Here is a 19,753-nt window from a genome sequence, read left to right as displayed (position 1 = left end):
AATTTGAGTGTGTGTGTGTGTGTTTGTGTGATTTTTTTATATATACACCCCACACACACATACACACAATTTAATTCTATTTAAATTTAACAATCAATCTAGGTCCAGGTAAGACTTAATTTGGGTCCAGATCCAGACCACTGCAGTGAGTCCCCCTACTTTAAATACAACTTTGACTTTAATAAACAGGTTGGTGCTTATTTAAAAGTAACAGAAACTTCACCTTCAGGAGTTTTCTCCAGGTTTCTGATGTCAAAGTTCTCCAAAGTCTAAAGCAAAAAGGGGAAAAAATAATTCAAAATGCATACAAAGGCTTAAAAATTTTATAAATAGCTTTATTTTTTTTACATAATTCATTGTATTTAAGTCTGAGTACTAGTTTCTTGCTTGCAATGTCTGCCCGTTTTTTGTCTATCTTCTCCTTGAGCGTGCTCAGTACAGGCTCGACTGCGCCAGGAGAGCTCAGAACAATCTTGCTTATTACTTCCTCTGGCACATAAAAGTCCAGCCTTGGAAACACCTTCCTGTGCACACAGAAAAAATAACAACATGTGTTTTCAATGAAACAAAACAAGTGGAAAGCAGATTGCATGTGATTTACTGATGAGTCCACAGGGACATCTATATGTATATATATGCAGGCCATTAAATCATATCAGTGACCAGGGAGAGCCTCAGTGGGTGTCTGTTCAAAATCTTCTCATGACCAGATAAAGAGAAAAGCTTTGAGGTGAAAACATGAAAAAGTGTCTTTATGTTTCAATGAATGCTGGATGTTTAGAGTCACACTGTTAGATCTGCATCTTTTTAGCTTCTATAAAAACTTCTAGGATTTTTTTTAAATCACGGAATTGTTCAAAATGATTGACAACATCATTTAGAACATCTTAATCTATTATCTTCTGCTTGTTCTGGAGTGAGGTCACCAGGGCAGCAGCTTGAGCGGGAGGCCCAGACATCCCACAGCCGCCTCTTCTGGGAGGACTCCAAGATGTTTCGCAGGCCAGCCAAGAGACATAGTGTCTCCATTATGTCCTGGGTCTTTCTTGGGGTCTCCTTTTATTTGGATAGGTCTGGAAAACCTTTCTAGGGAGATGCACAGGGGACATCCTTACCACATGCCTGAACCACCTCAACTGGCTCGTGTCGATGTGGAGGAGCAGCAGCTCTACTCCGAGTCTCTCCTGGATAACTAAACTTCTCACCCTATCTTTAAGGATGAGCCCAGTTGCCTTGTGGAGAAAACTTATTTTGATCAATCTTGTTATTTCAGTCACTACTTACATAGCTTTCAAATCTGCGGCCATCACCCCCATCATCAAGAAACCAGGTCTTGACTTGACCAACTTCAGTAATCTTCGTCCGATCTCTAATCTGCCCTTTATTTCCAAAGTTCTTGAAAAAGTCGTTGCTAGTCAACTTCACTCTCACCTATCCAAAAATAACATTTATGAAGAGTTTCAATGTGGTTTTCGCCCCCACCATAGCACCGAAACAGCTCTAATAAAAATAACTAATGACCTTCTTCTTGCTGCTGACTCTGCTCTTCTGTCTATCCTCATTTTACTGGATCTAAGTTCTGCCTTCGACACAATCTGTCATTCTATCTTCCTCAACAGACTAATCTCCATTGGCATCTCAGGTACTCCGTTAGACTGGTTCAAATCTTATCTCTCTGACCGCACTCAATTCATTCAGCTTAAATCCTTTCGTTCCCATTCTTCCCCCGTCTCCACGGGTGTCCCCCAAGGCTCTGTCCTCGGAGCCCTCCTCTTCATCATTTACCTCCTTCCTCTAGGTCACATCTTCCGTAAATTTGGTGTCCATTTTCACTGTTATGCTGATGACACACAGCTCTACTTGTCAACAAAACCAAACTCCACCCAGCCACCCTCCATCCTCACCGACTGTCTCAATGAGCTAAATCACTGGTTTTCTAACAATTTCCTACAACTAAACAGTAACAAAACAGAAATCATTCTTGTCGGTACCAAAAACTCTATTTCAAAATCAGAACATCTTCTCATCCCCTTTAACATCTCCCTGCTATCCCCCTCGCCTCAGGTCAAGAGTCTTGGTGTCATCCTCGACACCACTCTCTCCTTCACTTCACACATCAACAGTCACTCGGTCTGCCTATTTCCATCTCCGAAATATTAACCTTCTCCGCCCTTCTCTCACACCCCGCTCCACAGTCATCCTTGTTCACAGTCTTGTGACTTCTCGGATTGACTACTGCAACTCCCTTCTTTATGGCCTCCCCAACAAATCTCTCCAGAACCTGCAATTGGTCCAGAACTCAGCTGCCCGTGTCATCACTCAAACCTCCTCCTATAACCACATCACTCCAGTCCTGCAGCAGCTCCACTGGATCCCAGTTAAATCAAATCTTCAAAATTCTTCTTCTCACTTTCAAAGCTATCCACAACTTTTCCCCTCCGTACCTATCTGACCTCCTACACATCTCCATCCCCTCTCGCTCTCTCAGATCCTCCTCTTCACTACACCTCCATGTACCCTCTGCCCGCTTCTTCACCATGGGGAGCAGGGCCTTCACCTGCTCTGCCCCTCATCTCTGGAACTCTCTACCCCCTGACTTACGAGACACCACCTCTCTTTCTCTATTCAAGACTGCTCTGAAAACACATCTCTTTAGACTCACTTATCCTTAACTTTGCTGTATGTATTTTATATTCTTTATGTATTTTATATTCTGTATGTATTTTATATTCTTTATGTATTTTATACTTCAATTTATTCCTGTCGTTCTTTGCAATGTGCTTGTTGTTTGTTTTAACACAATCTTTCTGATATGTTTCTTACTGTAAAGTGTCCTTGGGTGTCCTGAAAGGTGCTTTTTAAATAAAATTATTATTATTATATTATTATTATTATTATTATTATTATTATTATTATTACTACGTCCTTCTCAGCTCGAATGAGTTTCATGGGTTCACCTTCATGTTGGCCCATCACCTGCAGGAGGGGCCATGTGCATGGTGCCAGCATAATGAAGGCCTTGGCACTCTGACCCTGGCTTACCATAGAGGGCTTTTTTATCTAATTTATTTTATTCAATCAGGATATAGTTCTTTCTTTTCAATGCTTAATGATAAGCTTTTTGGCATACTGAAGGTTTTTGGTACAAACTAACTCACATCACAGAAATATCAGTGCAAATGCAAAGCGGCTGGAGGTATATTTTCACTCCTAAAAGTGTCCATTGTGATTTTTTTTTTGTCTATTCCAGAGACACGCTGTGTTTTCTGTGAGAGAGTTTTCAAACTACCACTCCAGATTCTGAAAATCGTAGCTATAAAAATAAACAGAATTGAATTAAACTTAATTCATATAAATTTATCATTTGCATTTACAATCAAGTTCTTCCCAAATACTAAATCCTGGAAACAACACATAAGCTTTATGATGGTGATTTATTTTATTTTATTTTAATTATGGTACTTTTTGATTGCTAAAAACTTTTATAAAAACACACCGGCGACCCCCGTGACCCAAAATGGAATAAGCGGGTAAAGATAATGGATGGATGGATGGATATTTTTCATCCTCATGCAGCCTGTAAAACTAAATTTTAACATGTGGGTTCTTAAGCAACTATGATTTAATGTTTAAGTGTAAAACAAACAAACAAACAAAAAACCAATGACTTTAATATTTAATTAATGTATTATGCATAAGTATATTTTTAGTGGGAAAGCAATTTCTTTGTGTTTATTTATTAAAATATTTGTATAAGATGCACTTAAAGGGGTGCCAAAAATTATGCCCAGGACAGCAGACTTGCCACTAGTGCAATAATAATAATAATAATAATAATAATAATAATAATAATAATAACCATCATGACAATAAAGAAGTTTGATCTTGCCTGTTGAGGAGGCTCCAGTTTCTAAGTTTCTCCTCTCTGGAGTTGAAAGGAACCGTCAGGCTGCTGAGGTCAACAAACTTTGGGAAAAAATGTTTAATGACCTCAGCAACCAACACTGCAGAGAAACCAACAGGAAAACAGTCAGTTCACTAGTTAATACAAACACAAACTGACTTTCATTATTTAAAAAAATAGCTAAAAAAAAAAACACAAATATAAATTGGACTGTCGCTGATAGACTACAGTTCATTCGTTTGCAGAAGTGCTACCTCCGTCGCTGAAGTCTCTCCTCAACTTTCGTTTGGGTCTAGAAAACGGTATCTTGTCCAGCCATAAGAGTAAATGTTCAATTTCAGAATCCTGTAGCTTCTGATCCATTTTTGCCCCTTAAGGCAACCACTGTTTATGAAGTTGAGAAACGATGCTAACAGCTAGCTTCTTTAGCCCCGCTGCTCTGTTTGAGGCGTTGCTAGGCAGGCGTTGCTAGGCAACCGCCGCAGCGGCATTGCTCTAATAACTTTTGGATAAACAAAAATAAAGAAACATAAGACCCCAAATTTATTGTGACGATCCCTTTTATTGTGAGAGGAACTTTAAAAAAATCACGACTTAAAATCTTTCCATTGTTATAACAATTGTAGATAAAACATATTTTGGAACTGCAATTAAAATGCATGAAGTACCTGTAACAACCACAAAACAATTAGAAAAAGAACTATTTATTTTAAAAAATGTATAAAGTGTCCTAGTTTTGGCTGTGAACAGATTTTTTTAATAACACAGATGAGTTGTTAAAAAAAATAAACGACAAGAAAAAACAAAATTATCAATAAAAGATACAAAAGCGCAATACAAAATGGATGCATAATGTAAGGAATCCACAGTTCATAAACCAATTATTAAAAGACACTAAAGTGACCTGTTTAAGACACAAAACAATAATTTCAAGTGTGAAAAATACACCAAAACAAGAAATCAATTACGGAAACATAAATCTAAACTAAACAAAAATGAGTAAAACCCATGTAAAACATCTGAGAATACAATGCAATCTAAAATTACTCCTTATTAGGACATTAGATCTTTTAGGCACCAATATGCATGAAACAAAGGGTTTAAAGTCTGTCTAATTAAGGAGTAGCAGTTTAAAATCCCTTTTTGTTATCTATTTAAAAAGGCAGTACCAGAACAATGTACAAAAATAGGATTTATTAGCATTATAGCTCGAGACGGTTTTATGCTTTTTAGCATGGCGGTTTTCAGTTTTCATTAGATTTGGATCTTGTTAAACCAAACAAAACAGAAGCAAAAAAAAAATAAAACATAACTGTTTATACATTTCCCTGAATATACAATCATCTAAATGCCCAGGTTAAGAACTTACCCTGGTTTAGAAATTATAATAAAATATTCAATAAATAACCAGGAGATTTCAAAATATCCAGTCAAACCATGGAAAAGTGTGCTCATGTAAACAAAGGCATGTTTAGTGCAGTTGGCAAATTAGGCATCTCTTTAAAAAAAAAAAAAAACAATATTCAAACTAAATTTCAAATGCACAAAATTTAGCATAGCAGCAGAACTATTTGTCATTCATGAAGCGCTCAAAGTGAGTTTGTTGACCAGATTGCTATCAACACACTGGAGGCAGGACGCAGACGGTGGTACCACAAGAACGTTACTTCATTTCACTGATCCCTCGGTGGATCTTGTTTCGCGTCTACTGAGAGGATCTTTTTGGTCCTTCAAAGTGGGACAACAAAAAACTGTTTCCCCTGTTAGAAAATCTCAATCTGTAAACCAGGGTGAGTTAATCCCACTGTCATCTTGGCCTGCTGGAGGGCACCAGGGCAGCTCTCACTCCGAGCTAGAAACACAAATAAACTCTGTTAATACTCTTTGAAACAACTTCAGTATTTTATTTCATTGTGTCAGAGTCTCAGTAAGCCAGGAGTTTATGTGCCTATTAAGTCCCCAACCACTGTTTATCCATTACACTGCTGTTGAGACAAAGCCAAAAGCCACAGGTTTCTGTAAAAACGTGAATGTCTTTAATAGCATGAAAAAAATGTCTGGATGCCTATTGCAGCAATGTCAGTGGTTGGAAAGTCTGGCTGATTCTGTCTGCTGTCTGAAAACATACCAGCTGCGTATGTGGCAGTGAAGATGGGACTGTGGAGGGCTTCTTTGGAGGCGTCGGAGGCTTCGGCTTCTGTGAAACAGAATGTTCATAAGTTAGCCACACAGCAAATGCAAACACAGCCAATGTGTGAAGGCAAAAATGAGATTTAAGCTGCTTTAATGCCACTTACTGGTTTGGATGTAAGTGGTGGCAGTGGTCTGGTGGGAGGTAGTGGTTTAGTCTGTAATGATAAGATGAAATTTTAGACTAAACTGCAGTATCTGTAAAAAAAAATGTCAATATGAATGCTGAATGAAGCTAAAACTGAATTGTTAAAGTTAAAACATGCAGAACAGAGTTGAAACGAGTGGAATGGTAGCTAAAAGCTAAAAGAAGAAAAACAGTAGCTTAAAGCTAAAATTAGTAGAACTGTGGGTAATAGCTAACAGTAGCAAAATATTAACTAAAAGCTAAAGGGACACAATGGTAGCTAGAAGTTAAAAGTAATTAAAAAGTTAAAAGTAACAAAGCAGTAGCTAAAAACTAAAAGGTGCAGAAGTATAGCTAAAAGTTAAATGTAACAGTTGCTAAAAGCTGATATAGCAAAACTGTAACTAAAAGCCAAAAGAAATAGAATGGCAGCTACAAACGAAAAGAAGCAAAACAATAGGTAAATGCTAAATGTGGTAAAACATGGTTAAAAGCTAAAATTAGCAAAGGCTTGTTAAAGAAGCAGAAAAGCAGCTGAAAGCTAAATGATGTAGAACTGTAGTTAAAAGCTTAACATAGTAAAAAGGTAGCTAAAAGTAGAAAAACAGTGGCTAGTAGTAGAACTGTGGGTAAAAGCTAAAAGTAGCAAAATAGTAACTAAAAGAAGCACACTGGTATACAAGCTAAAAGTAACAAAGCAGTAGCTAAAAGCTAAAAAATAAGTGCAGAAGCTAAAAGCTAAATGTAACAAAGCAGTTGCTAAAAGTAGCAAAACTGTAGCTAAAAGCTGAAAAAAAAAATAGAATGGCAGCTACAAACAAAAAGTAGCAAAACAATAGGTAAAAGCTAAATGTGGTAAAAAGCTAAAATTAGCAAAGGCTTGTTAAAGGAGCAGAAGAGCAGCTAAAAGCTAAAAGTAATAAAAAGGTAGCTAAACAGCAGAACCATCGCTAAAACTTAAATGTAACACAAGAAGGCAAAAATACTAGAACAGGTTGCTAAAGCAGATTAAAAAAAAAAATAAAGTTTTGAGGAAACAAAGAGATCTCAGAGTGTTTCTATGGAGAGTTTTATTTAAATGTTAAAAGTTAAATGTTTTTAAAAGTACAAAAGTTCCAAAAGCAGAAGTCATACTCCCTATTGAGCTGAATGTTTTGATAATCAAAGGTTTAAAATAGCACAAAGTTGTATGAATTCAAGAAACTTACAGAAGAAACTATAAACAGGAAACCAATAATAAGAACGCTAACTCAGCATTCCCACACACACCGGATGTTCTTGAGCTCAAATTAAGACGTTAACAGATATTTTACCTCACTATATACTGGAAGACTGGAAACAGCTGGTGGCTGCATTAATATCCTCGCAACCTTAAAAACAAGAAACAAACCAACAATATTTTTTTTGTGTGTTTGTAACATACAATATGCAAAAATAAAAACATAAAAGTCAAATCAGGAACTCAACATACCTGGTGAACCTTAGATGACTGAGATGTATCTGGAGCTTTCCTGGGAGGCTTTAACGAGAGAAAATAGAAACCTTACTTTGCAGCCTGATCTCAATAAAGGTTTGTTTGTGACTAATTGCACATTAGTTGTCAGCATGTGACTCAGTGACAGTCCAGCAGGCACATGTTGGCTGCGTCTGCAGCTTCAAATTCAAACCAGTTGCCACAAATGGAAATTGCATGTCTAATATAGAGGTGATAATATAAAAATCTAACACATGCAGTGTCGGTGTACGATTACATTCCGGTGTTAAGTCTGTCAGACTGAATGGGAGGCTCACCTCTGGAGCTGCTCTGCAGGGCCTTCGAGCTCCGGTCTGTGGTTTGACAGCAGCAGGGCTCAGAGGTTTGTAGACTTGACTGGCAGAAGACTCCAACAACGTAGGCGGGCTGATGTGCGCCGGCCCGAGACGAGGACTGCCTCGGGGAAAGCTCGACTGAAACACTGGGTTTGATTGTCCTGAGGCCGCTGAGAGGAACCTGTAAAAAGACAAACGCACGCAGGAGCTCAAGTTTAAGCTGAAATCGATGGCTTTATGTAAGTTGTTTGACAAAAATGAAATAAACGGAGCAGATATTTTCTGCACCTTTTTGTGGGTGGCCTTTTTCTGATGCAGCACATCAGACTCCCTATAACCAGGGCGAGCAGAAAAAGCAAACCAACCACCACGGATACAGCAAGAACAACCAGGCTCGACTCTACACACACAAACACACAACAGATAAGGTCAGTGCTCTTTTCTCATTGAAGGAGGACAACAACATACATCAGCGGCTCGGGAAATAAAATTTACTGTATTATTGCATTTGCACAGCCTAATAAGGAAGTAAATTCAATAAGTGTTTGTTTTTGCTCATCAGGAAACTCGTGCTTACGTCAGTATTAAAATAATCACGGATTTAACGAGGCACTTACATAGATACTATCCGTGGGTGAATGGGCATACAGTATAAGGAAAGAGTACCGTAATTTCTGGACTACTGAGTGCACCCGAATATAAGCCACGCCCACAAAATAAATTTAAAATTTCAATTTTGTACATATGTAGGCCGCGTTTGTCTGTAAGCCGCGGATGTCCATGTTGTAACTGTAGATATTTACACAAAGATTAATGGGTTTTTTTTATTAAGTACTGGTAACATACACAAATACGTGCAGTAAAAGTTTTTTCTGAACAGTGCCTGTAACGACGCTGGTTAAAAATAAATAAATATAGTAGCCTACCAGGAAACGCCTAGCTAACGTGCATCAACTCTGTTTCCTTCTTCGACAGCCAGATCGATTGCCTTTAACTTGAAAGCTGCATTTTTTTATTGTGTTTTCCATGACGACTGTGTTCATGAAGTGCAAAATAACTGACCTGAAGAATTTAGTGAGAGTGCGTTTCACTTACGGTAATTCGAAGTTTCATCGGTCCACTGTGACCTGTTCGGTAATTTCATTGATCCAATTTTATTTTTGACCTTTATTTATACAGGTCGTCTCACTAGCTACGCTTACATACGCAGAATTCTTCGACCGGATTGAACTATTTTCAGATTAAATAATTCAAATGTATCGTTTACATGGGCACAATCCGTTCACGACGAGCGTTTACATGCTGCGGGCTTTTGTTCTGAATAGAAGTACTGACATGTGTAGAGTGGTAAACTCTACTTTAAAAAAAAAAAAAAACACAGAAGAAGAAGTTCTACTTCCGTTTTACTTCCGGAATGAACGTAAACAAACCTGAGCGCCCAAAATGGACCCGCGCCAGTTTTTATTGACGATGGAGACGTTACTGCACTCCCTAACTGAGCTACACGTGATATAGATCATTTTGAGCTCTTTCAAAATTTCTAGTAGAAATTGTGTCGCTCACCGACCAGTTGTACTTTCTCGACATGCTAATGTTATTAGCATTAGCCAGGTGGAAATACGTGAAGTAGACATTCAGTAGGTCGCACATGCGCAGTCAGGTCAGTTTTCCACAATCGGGAAAAAAAAGAACGGATTAAGTGTTTACATGCACACCGTCCGGATTATGAATCGGCACAAACCCCCCCGTCTCATTCTGATTACAGATTCTTTCGGATCGAGCTGAATCAGCAAGAAATAATCCAAATGGGGCGTTTCTATTACACATTTTTATTCTGAATGGCTGTTTAATCTGATTACTTATGTCCATGTAAACTTAATGAGTCATGAGGACCCACCCCTAAAGAGAGACGTGCATTAGGCCGCTATGTGAGCGCCCGGGTGTGACGAAGCTAAATGTTTCAGTGGCAGGAAGCTCGTTAGCCCGTCAAAAAAAAAATCTACAAATTAGCCGCTGCATTACATAAATCAAATCTTGTGAAAAAAGTAGCGGCTTATAGTCCAGTAATTACGGTATTATAATTAAAGCAATACCTTCTGTCAGCTCTGACAGCTTCACGTCACAAAACGGAGGAGCCCAGCCAGGATCGCAGTGGCACGTACTCTCATGGTTGCACACCTGTCAAAAGATCTCACGGTTAGCTGAGTTGCCTCTGCAGCGTGTTGTCTTGATGAGACCGTTAAGACTTTCGCACAGCTTCTCACCCCGTGGTTGTTACACTTGGACGAGCAGTCGTTTGTTCCGTACGATTTTATGTTTTTGATGTCTTCACATTTTTTATTGTAGCACACCTGACAGACAGAGACAATGCAAAGACCGTGAAGCTCCATAAAGCACGGCAACTTTATTTATGCTAAGCGTAAAAAGCACGTTCACTGACCATGTTGTCGCCACACTTGGTGCCAGTAGGCACCATCCCGAGATCCGACGGGTAGTTGTCCTCAGGGTTCATGGCTGCCTCGTTGCATATGACTCCATTTCCTACTTTATAAAAGGACTTTTTGTTCGTCACTGGAAACTCCCTTCCTCCAGAGCAGAAGAGCTTTCCACAAGATTGATCTCTGAAACCAAATTTTACACATTTCAGCAATGCCTCGAGTTTTGAATACGCTATTATTAGCCGTGCTGTGGCGTCTAATTGCATACCGGTTGGAGCACGTCTGGGTTAACCTCTTCCTGCACCCTCCATACAGATAAAAGCAATCCTCTGCAGCTACTTCAGCGTCTAATCACAAAAGATTGAATCATAAATCTTCATGTTTCAGAATGAACATAAACCAAACCACTCATGACTATTTCACCTGGTCCCCAAAGCCTCTTGCAGTGATCTTGTCGTGACGGACATTGCCCGTTGTAGCAGTAGCCTTTTCCATAGTCGCACGGCAGGCCGTTTTGGGTGAAGGTGTTAGCAGGACATGCTGCAGAGAGGCCAGTGCAGTATTCTGCCAGGTCGCAGTCTCCGGATTTTGGTCGGCAGATGCTGCCTGTTGGTTTCAGCTGAAGTGTGGTGACAAACAGATGGTGATGTACCGACTACTGAAATACATCCACTCACACTAAAGCAGCCAGACAGAACCGCCATTCTGTGACTACACTCACATTTTTAGTATCAGTCTGGCTTTTCTCACAGTGAGTAGTAGACGTTGTGAGTAGTACTTACTTGGCAGTTGTGGCAGCACTCTCCTTCTGCACACTGAACTCCCACATTCAGCTTGCAAGTGGTGGCGTTGCAGCAGGGATTCTTGCATTCCTATGAAACAGGACATCAAATTAATTGTCTTTGTTGGCTTGTGGCAAATGCACTCCCTTTTTTTAGTGTTGTGTGCACCAACCTCCACAGTCCCACAGTCACACTCTTCTCCAGGCTCTAAGAAGGCATTTCCACAAACTGCTCCACCGTAGATGCGTTCAGTGGAGGGAGTATCCAGCAGGCAGGCAGGGTTGACCTCCTCCAAGAAGGTGCTGAGCTGCTGCAGACTGCAACTGCTGAACTGCTTGGGAAACACGAAGCTAGAGGAAGACGCAACAAAACAAAGAGATAATAAAGAAAGCACGATCTCACATGAAAGCCTAAGAGTAGATATGGTGTGGTTAACTGAGCTTACCCAACACTCTCGGCCATGATGCAGCCTTTTTTGAATGCAAAAGATCCACAGATACATTCTTCAGTATCGTGGACCAGGCCCAAATTGTGACCCATTTCATGTGCTATGGTGGAGGCCACTCCAATTGAGTTGGTGTTATGGTCCTGTGCACAAAAAATATAGGTTCAGTTGAAACTTATATCCCATAATTCCATTGTGCTACGTTTTGTTTTCCCAAAAGTACCTCATTGATAGCTCCGGAGCTTGAGGTGCACATTGCTTTGGTGTTTGCCAATCCAACAGTAGAGCCAACGAAATCAACTCCTCTGAAAAACGATGATGAAGAAGAAGAAGAAGAAGGTTTAGTTGTCTTAAACTACCAGCCTGTTTGTCTATGGCAGGTGTCTGCAACCTTTATGTTCAAAAGAGCCATTTTTATGCCTTCATTCACTAAATTAAACGTGTCCAGAGCCGCAACAACCTGCTACAACTGTGATTATCAACTGGTGGCCCATGGGCCACTTTATATTTGTTGGAGGAGACTTTGTGGCCACTAGGGTGACATTGTAAAGCTAAAAATATCTAATGATTTTTAACATATATTGATATTTTTAAGACGAATGAAAAGACTAGATTATTGTAAAGAGGGGGAAAATAGTTGTTTAAATTAGGGATGCACAATATTATCGGCATGGCCGGCTGATATTAGCGGTAAAGTTAAATATCAAACATCGGCCATTCCATCAAAATAACTCACCAATATAAAAGGTGCTGTTTTAAGTTAATTTTTTATTTAAGAAACTGTCAAGTATATCTATTAATGCATTACCACTTATGTGCTTTTCACTTGTCGCTTGTGAACAGGTTGAGTTTAGATTTGTGAAAATGTACATATTTGCACTGTTTGCGTGTTGCCATTGTGTTAGAGAGAGTAAATGTCATGAATACATTTGACATTAAACATTATCCAAGTTGAAGTGTTACATCATTTTCAGCCCTTTTTTGGCATCTGGTATCAAACCAAATTGACAAAGACCATGCAGAATAGTGTAGTATTTTAATTTCACAGCAGAGAAAGCTATGTGGTCTCTGTACGTAGGTCTAGGAATAAACATCTGTATCGGTTATCGGTTATTGGCCAAATAAGTTTTAGCATATTGGCATATCGGAAATCGGACAAAAATTCAATATTGTGCATCCGTAGTTTAAATAAAAGAACCTATGAACTATGCAGACCCATGTGATTTTTTTTTTTTTATTGTGGAAAAATACATAAGTATAGGAATAAAGCAAAAAGTTAAAGTGAGTATTTGCAAAAGAACTAACAGGAAAACGGCTAAAACAAGTACTTATTTTGTTGCCTACATAACAACCAACAAAATTCTGTTTTATGTTAGTTTTGGTCAAGGCTTGAAAGGGCCGCTGCAGAGGAACCAAGGAGCCGCATGTGGCTCCTGAGCCGCAGGTTGCAGACCCCTGGTTTAGTGGAACATTAAAACAGTAGCAACTTACGTGATGAACTGAGCGTTGTCATGTTTGCTCCTCGGCAGCAGGCGCTGCTTACGCCACTCGATAAAGCGAACAAGAGTGAGGTCGGGGTCTGTGCTGACCTCGATCTGATCGCTCTGCGTCCAGATTTCCAGTCCGACCAGCATCACGCGAACACCCACATGGCGGTACAACTGAAATAATAGAGCTCATTAGCACCAGCAGAAATAGCTCCGAATCAGTATTTCTGAATGTGACTGTGTAAAACCCACAATCCCACGTCTCAAAGAAGTGACAGCAAGGAACTGTTGGGTCTACTGTTCTTTTTATATGTCCTAATCCCAAAGAATACAAAGATGATTGCAGGAAATGTGTGATTTTTTTCAGCTTGGGTGTGAAGACTCGCAGTTAAAGCTAGCATACACAGTGAGAGAACTTTTCCTTCCATTTTTTTATGTTTCTGGAATGATTCCAATCAGAAAAGGACAAAAAAATCAGGACATGCAGTATTTCCTGAATGTTCTCCAGCGTGAAAGTCAGATAATGTTCAGCAGAAGAAAAAAAAGCACTGGCAGCTTTGACTTACTTTATCTGTTTGCAAAGAAACAAGCGTACCTTATCCACATGGTTTGCTATCTCAAGCATTCTGGTCTCGACTGTCTTCTTACTGCCAAGCTTTTTATACTACAATGAGATTATTTAAATTAGTATCACAACCAGCAGCATCGTGTATGCAAAACACTCACTCTTCCATCAATATTTTTTTTTTTATTATTATTTTTGGCTACAACCACAGAATCAATGAGAGGAAGAAGAGCAGGGAATCAAACCTCAGTGTTGTCTACTACCAAAACCAGCTCCACTGTTCTGGGTTTGTCTTTAAGGTCTTTGGTCTGGGCTCTGCTTTTCTGAGAAACACAGAAAATGTCAATTAATAAAATCTAGAGAAATTAGAGTTTCTGTGAAAATGCAGTATGAATGCCTTTTTCAGAAGAACTTGCTGAAAAACAGCTGAAATTGGCTAAAAACGTGCTGAAGTGTAGCTGAAATGGAAGAACAAGCCTATTAGAAGAAGAACGCAGGAAGAACACATATTTGCTGAATTAGATTTAAATAAGCAGAAATGAGCACAAAAAAGGAAATTAGCAAAAATAGCTGAAAATTAGCTGAAAAGGCAGAAGAAGCACAAAAATGTTGTAGTTAGCATAAAGAACCTGAAAGGATCACAAAACAGCCGAGAAAACAGCTGAAACTAGCTGAAAAAAGTTTAACTTGTCACAATGAAGCTGAAAGAAGCTGAACCGGAACAAAATGTGGAAGGAGCAGTAAAAGGTTGTAAACAGATCTAAAGATTTGAAGGATGTAAAATGAGCTCAATTCATTTTATGAGGAAAAAATGGCCGAAAACACTAAAAATGTCAAACAGCTAAAGTTGCACCAAAACCAAAAGCCATACAGCAGGATTGTCCTGAAAGAGCTGAACGTTTTCATACATGGTTTGTTGAAATTGCACAAAAATTGTGGAACGAGAAAGCTGCAGAAAAATGTGCGGAAGAAACATTCACACAATAACAATCATCACATGCTTATCGTGCGATGCAACTTGTACTTAAACTGCACGGTGATAACTTAAGATTATTGAACTATTTTACTGCGCATCACTTTCAGTGTTTTGTTTTTGTGCGTGTTTGGCAAATGTTCTATTCGTCTATCAATCCAAGTGTTTTATGAATGTGTCCACGCTGTGTCTTTACCAGACTGCCAAGCTGGAATAGTCCAGACGGACGAGCTCCGTGATCATAGAACGTGCTTGTGTTTCCATGGGAACAGGAGCTCCTCTTCCTCCTCAGGTGTTTGTAGTTGTAAACAGCATGAGGACGGTCATCACTGTGGGCCTCAGAGCTCTGTCCGTCATCTCGCCGTCCCGTCTCCTCACCTGGCAGAGGTTCGATGAGGTACATCTCATCTTGGAGGGTCACAAATCCTCTGTAGTGCAGAAGTTTAAATATATTTTACTTTCTTTCCTGGTGATAAGAACTGGGTGACAGGGATTGTGTTTTAGACTTTAAATCTTATACGGGTCTTTTGTCTTAACACACTATGAGGACCATAAAGTCATAAAGCGTTTTAGTAAAAGCTTTAAAAAGGAGGGGAATCACAGCAAACTGACTCACTTAATTCCTGAGCACAATTCAATGCTGGCAGAGGAGTCCTCCACCCCCACGACGTGTCCATGGTAGTAGCAGTGAACCTGAAAAGTATTCATTTTTTAAATAATGTATTTGGTTGATGTTTGATAGTTTGATAGTTTTGACCTTATAAGTCAATTCCCCTGGAAAATTGCTTTAAAATGAGGAACTTTATGGTTGAGAAACTACGTGCTATCTGATTTTTTGTAACATCATTACAGCGATGACAAAATGCAAATTACATCACTCCGTGCAACAACGAGTGAGGCCAAAATGTTAAGATTGAGCCTTGGTGAATAATATACATGCATACAACCTATTTTTCTTTAATGTTTACGAGCTTGGTTTTATATTTGGTGCCAGGACGTGTCCAAAACCACAAGACGGTGACCACACAAATTGAAATTATTAGCTCTGTTTGTCAAATATTAACCAGTTTTATACGAATCAGACAATTTTTCAACATAAAAACATAAATAAAAGAAGAATAAGTTACAAACCGAATAATCTGGAGTAGCTGTCAATTGGGTACCCTGATCAGAATAGTATGTCACAGTAAACTTATTTCCAACAAGATCCCTGAAAAAGACAAATATCACAGTTAAAGACAGTTTTAACCAAAGCTGTACTTAAAATAAGACTCAGACAAATTTCTCACTTGTTCTTTTCCAGATGCAGAGTGTAGTTTTTCCCTGCAATACTCACAGAGTATTGGACTACATCAGGGTATTTCTGTGCAGAAGACCAGCAGATATTTTAACACATGCTTCAAAAGTCAAAACGCAAACTGGAACATGATGCGAGCACGTGTGTGTGTGTGTGTGTGTTTTACCTTATATACAGCAGCATCCTTCACATGAGACCAGTCCATCAGCCTCTGAGGTATGGCTTTTTGGTACTTTATTACATGAGGCAGATCACACACAGTTATACCTGCAAGCATGAAGGATGGTTAAAATAATGAAAGAACAAAAGAAAGAAAGAAGAAAGAAAGAAAGACTTACCCCACAAGGAGAAGAAAATCCATATAAAACATCCTGTGTGTGTCATGTTGCTCAGCCGGACCGACTCTGTCACTACGAGCTGTAAAGCCTCAGAGGAAATCTCTTCAGCTCTCCGCCCATCTGCTGTGTAATATCCTGAAAATCTGCATCTGAGGCAGAACATCCTGGCCAGCTCTTGTAAATGACAAGACTCAAAACTGAGCAACGTGCCAAGTGAGCAAAATTACGTCACAGGGATGATCAAATGATCAAATGAAACCCCACCACAGTTTAGAAGTTATTTATTTATTTTTTAAAAAGTAATGAATGACCATCATTATAATAAATGTTTAACTTTAGTGTCTGGTTCTGACAAGAAAGTTTAAATGTCCTCAATTTGAACGTTTTTGTTGTGTGTGTCGCCACCTAGCGGTGAAAAGGCAAAGTTTCTTCATTTATAAAACTTTCTTAAAACTATTTTATTCAGTTCAATTCAGTTTATTAATAGCACCCAGTCACAACAGAAGTCATATCAGAACAGAAACATTTATAAGTAAAAATTACAAATAAACAGAATATAAAAATAAAAAGTTACCAGAAACATTCATATATAAAAATAATAATTTAGCATTATTTATCTGAGGAGCAGACTGCTTTGAATTATTATTGAATTTATTGGGAACTACTCTGCTAATTATTTGTCCACAATTTTGTAAAAATATGTAAACGTAAAATAAATAGTAATAGGCCAACTTAATACAGTTTCTTCACTTGTTTATTGTCTGTTGGGTACTAATAATATTTTTAACCATTTCAAATTTAATTGGATTTTGGGCAGTTCATAGTAGAGCAAATTGAGCATTTATTAGTTCTGTATATTATTAGTTTTATTATTAGTTTTGTTTATTAGCAGTCAGACAATAAAGTGTCATTGGCTTGATGGGCTTTTTGTGTTGAGAAGTAAACATTTAATTTTAATTTGCTGAGAATTAGAAATTGTTACAGAATGTAACTGAAGTGTTTCCATTTTTGTTGCTTGTTTAACATTTGACAATCAAGTAAATAAATTATTAGTAAAAAAAAATTAAAGAACAAAATTGTATCTTTATGGGTTTTCCATGTCTTGTTTTGTTTTTTCTCTTATTGTTACTCGACTCTGAGCTGGTCGAAGCAAATGGGTTTTATCATATGCGTTCATGACGTCATAATCTCGCGTCAAATCTGTTCCCAGATGCTCAAATTTTGTCGCGTTGGTGGTATAGTGGTGAGCATAGCTGCCTTCCAAGCAGTTGACCCGGGTTCGATTCCCGGCCAACGCAAATCCTTTTTAATCGTTGTGATATAATTCAAGAAAAAAACTAACTCTCCTCCGCGACAGTCAGACATGAAACATTTTATGTCACTAAACAACATCTCTAAGTGTAAACGATGCTACAGCCAAATATGCAACACGTTGCAAGATAGAAACAGATGGAAACAGATGAAAACAGTCCGAAAGGAGCTGAAGTGATGCAACCGGAAGTGGAGAACCCTTACAGTTTAGAAAAAGTCATATTGTGCTTGAGTGTGTACTATCATAGATATCTTATAAAAGTGTTTATATCTGTGTACTATGGTCCGTCTTGTACAGAAATATATTTTTTCAGTACTCTGAAACGAACAGTTGACTTGTCATACTGGTTTGGCTACACAAGGAAAAAAATAAAAGGTGTTTCCCATGACCTGAAAAAAGTTAAATCTGGTCCTTTGGACATTAAGACCAAATTTTTTTTTTTCTTTTATTACAAAAAATTAGCAATTTTACAAACAACTGTCTGCCAGGGGTATATTAGCAGGTACAAAAGTATAGAAAGAACAATTTGGTTATAAAATGGTGCAAAGGGTAAAAAATTCTAAAGATACAACATAATATATTTACATGTTATACAGATAAATTCACATTAAGTTTTTCTAGAACTGAGTTGGTTTTCATTGCCTTTTTGTTTTCAAGTCCTTTAACAGCGCTGCTGTATATTTTAAAGTTCTGCTGAAGTGGGTCATGCTTGACTTGGAGTTTGACCACTTTTTCTTGTGAATGTGAAATTTTCCCAGGAGAAGTAGAAGTTGGGTGAAGTAGATCAAGTCTTTGTCCATATCCTTATTGTCGAATCATAATATAACGTCTTTCTCTGTAAGTTGAATTATTTGTCCAGTTTTCTGTTGAATGAGTTGTTGCACATCTGTCCAGAACGTCTTTGTGTGATTACATTGATAGAATAAATGAGAAATAGATTCCATGTGTAGTTCACAAACTGTACACGAGTAGTCCATATCAAGTTTAAATATTTCCAGTGTGTTTTTAATAGGGTATACATTATGATTGATTTTATATGAAAATTCTTTAACTTTATTTGTTATGCAAAATTTTTTCTCCATTCAACCAAACTTGTTTCCACTTAATTTCTCCAAAAGTAGAGAACCAAAAAAATCTACCAGGAGGTAAAGTAATCTTCTGCAGACATGATCTTATAAGTTTGTTGGAGCGTGTTTTTGCATTATGGGGCTTCTAAGTTGGTCTCTAGATGAATGATCAGGTTTGTTCCTTTGAAGAGTTGCATCATGGAGTTTGGTAGAGCATCAGAAATGACAGCATGCTCTTTACGTGTTACAGATGTGTTAAATCTGGTCAGAAATTCAATGTATGACAAAATGGTTCTGTTATCATTTAACAGCTGTTGGACAAGAATAATTCCATTATCCATCCAGTTTTTATAGTAAAGTGACTTATTCTTATACAGAATGTTCCCATTGTTTCTTATGTAGCATGAAGTTGGAGAGAAGTTGTGTTTGCAGGCAAGTTTCCAGGAGAGCCTGTTGGTGAAATTTTGATAACTTTATAGGTAACTTTTCAATTTTATAATCACATTTTAATAAGAATTGGAGTCCACCTACCTTATTAAAAATGTGGTTGGGGAAAGTGTTCCAAAGTGAATCTTTCCCTTTTAATAAGTTGGTTAACCATTTAATTTTAAAGGAGTTATTTAGCATTTCAAAAGTTAGGACATCTAATCCACCAGATGTTTTGTTATTACAGAGAACATCTTTTTTTAAGTAATGACATTTAACTTTTTGCAAACATCCTTTGGCATTTCTAAAGATAAGGAAGTAAACACAGATCTTGAGATTCCCTCAGCTTTTGACAGTAACACCCTTCCATTTAATGGCAGGTCTCTCATTAACCACATGTTAAATTTGTTTGTTCTATAATGGGACCAAAGTTTGAACTGCTACGCTAATTTAGATTTTTCTCAATAACCACTCCTAAGTATGTAAATTTCTCTTTAACAGGAATATTAGGACCAGATTTAACTTGCTTCAGGATGTTTCCCATGACGTTATCATCCCGCGTCAAATTCGTTTCCAGATGTTCATACTCTGAA

At 38.1% G+C, this 19,753-nt stretch overlaps 2 protein-coding genes and 1 non-coding gene across 3 annotated transcripts; 1 reads left to right on the top strand and 2 right to left on the bottom strand.

The window, feature by feature from the left end:
• Positions 1 to 197: 197 nt before the first annotated feature.
• spef1 (sperm flagellar 1) lies at positions 198 to 4,267 on the bottom strand. Its single transcript, XM_037694275.1, has 4 exons — positions 4,159 to 4,267; positions 3,890 to 4,004; positions 377 to 524; positions 198 to 269 (listed from the first exon to the last, which is right to left on the bottom strand). Exons 1-4 carry the CDS (start codon positions 4,265 to 4,267, stop codon positions 198 to 200), a joined length of 444 nt encoding a protein of 147 aa, XP_037550203.1.
• A 1,444-nt stretch (positions 4,268 to 5,711) lies between these two features.
• Positions 5,712 to 16,518, bottom strand: adam8a (ADAM metallopeptidase domain 8a). Its single transcript, XM_037694162.1, has 25 exons — positions 16,356 to 16,518; positions 16,184 to 16,284; positions 16,010 to 16,083; positions 15,852 to 15,930; positions 15,337 to 15,413; positions 14,917 to 15,148; positions 13,993 to 14,070; positions 13,778 to 13,846; positions 13,187 to 13,356; positions 11,919 to 12,000; positions 11,696 to 11,838; positions 11,423 to 11,600; positions 11,251 to 11,340; positions 10,892 to 11,087; positions 10,737 to 10,815; positions 10,471 to 10,651; positions 10,295 to 10,381; positions 10,124 to 10,208; positions 8,319 to 8,430; positions 8,013 to 8,211; positions 7,693 to 7,740; positions 7,535 to 7,591; positions 6,202 to 6,252; positions 6,033 to 6,101; positions 5,712 to 5,756 (listed from the first exon to the last, which is right to left on the bottom strand). Exons 1-25 carry the CDS (start codon positions 16,516 to 16,518, stop codon positions 5,712 to 5,714), a joined length of 2,745 nt encoding a protein of 914 aa, XP_037550090.1.
• Positions 16,519 to 17,581: 1,063 nt separating this feature from the next.
• trnag-ucc lies at positions 17,582 to 17,653 on the top strand. Its single transcript has one exon. It is a non-coding gene; the product is annotated as a tRNA-Gly (tRNA).
• Positions 17,654 to 19,753: the final 2,100 nt, after the last annotated feature.

This window comes from Nematolebias whitei, chromosome 1, assembly GCF_014905685.2.
Source record: "Nematolebias whitei isolate Nwh7 chromosome 1, NemWhi1, whole genome shotgun sequence".
In the NCBI taxonomy this organism is placed as follows: domain Eukaryota; kingdom Metazoa; phylum Chordata; class Actinopteri; order Cyprinodontiformes; family Rivulidae; genus Nematolebias; species Nematolebias whitei.
Note: the sequence above shows the minus strand (reverse complement) of the source record. Positions and strands in the feature narration are given on the sequence as shown.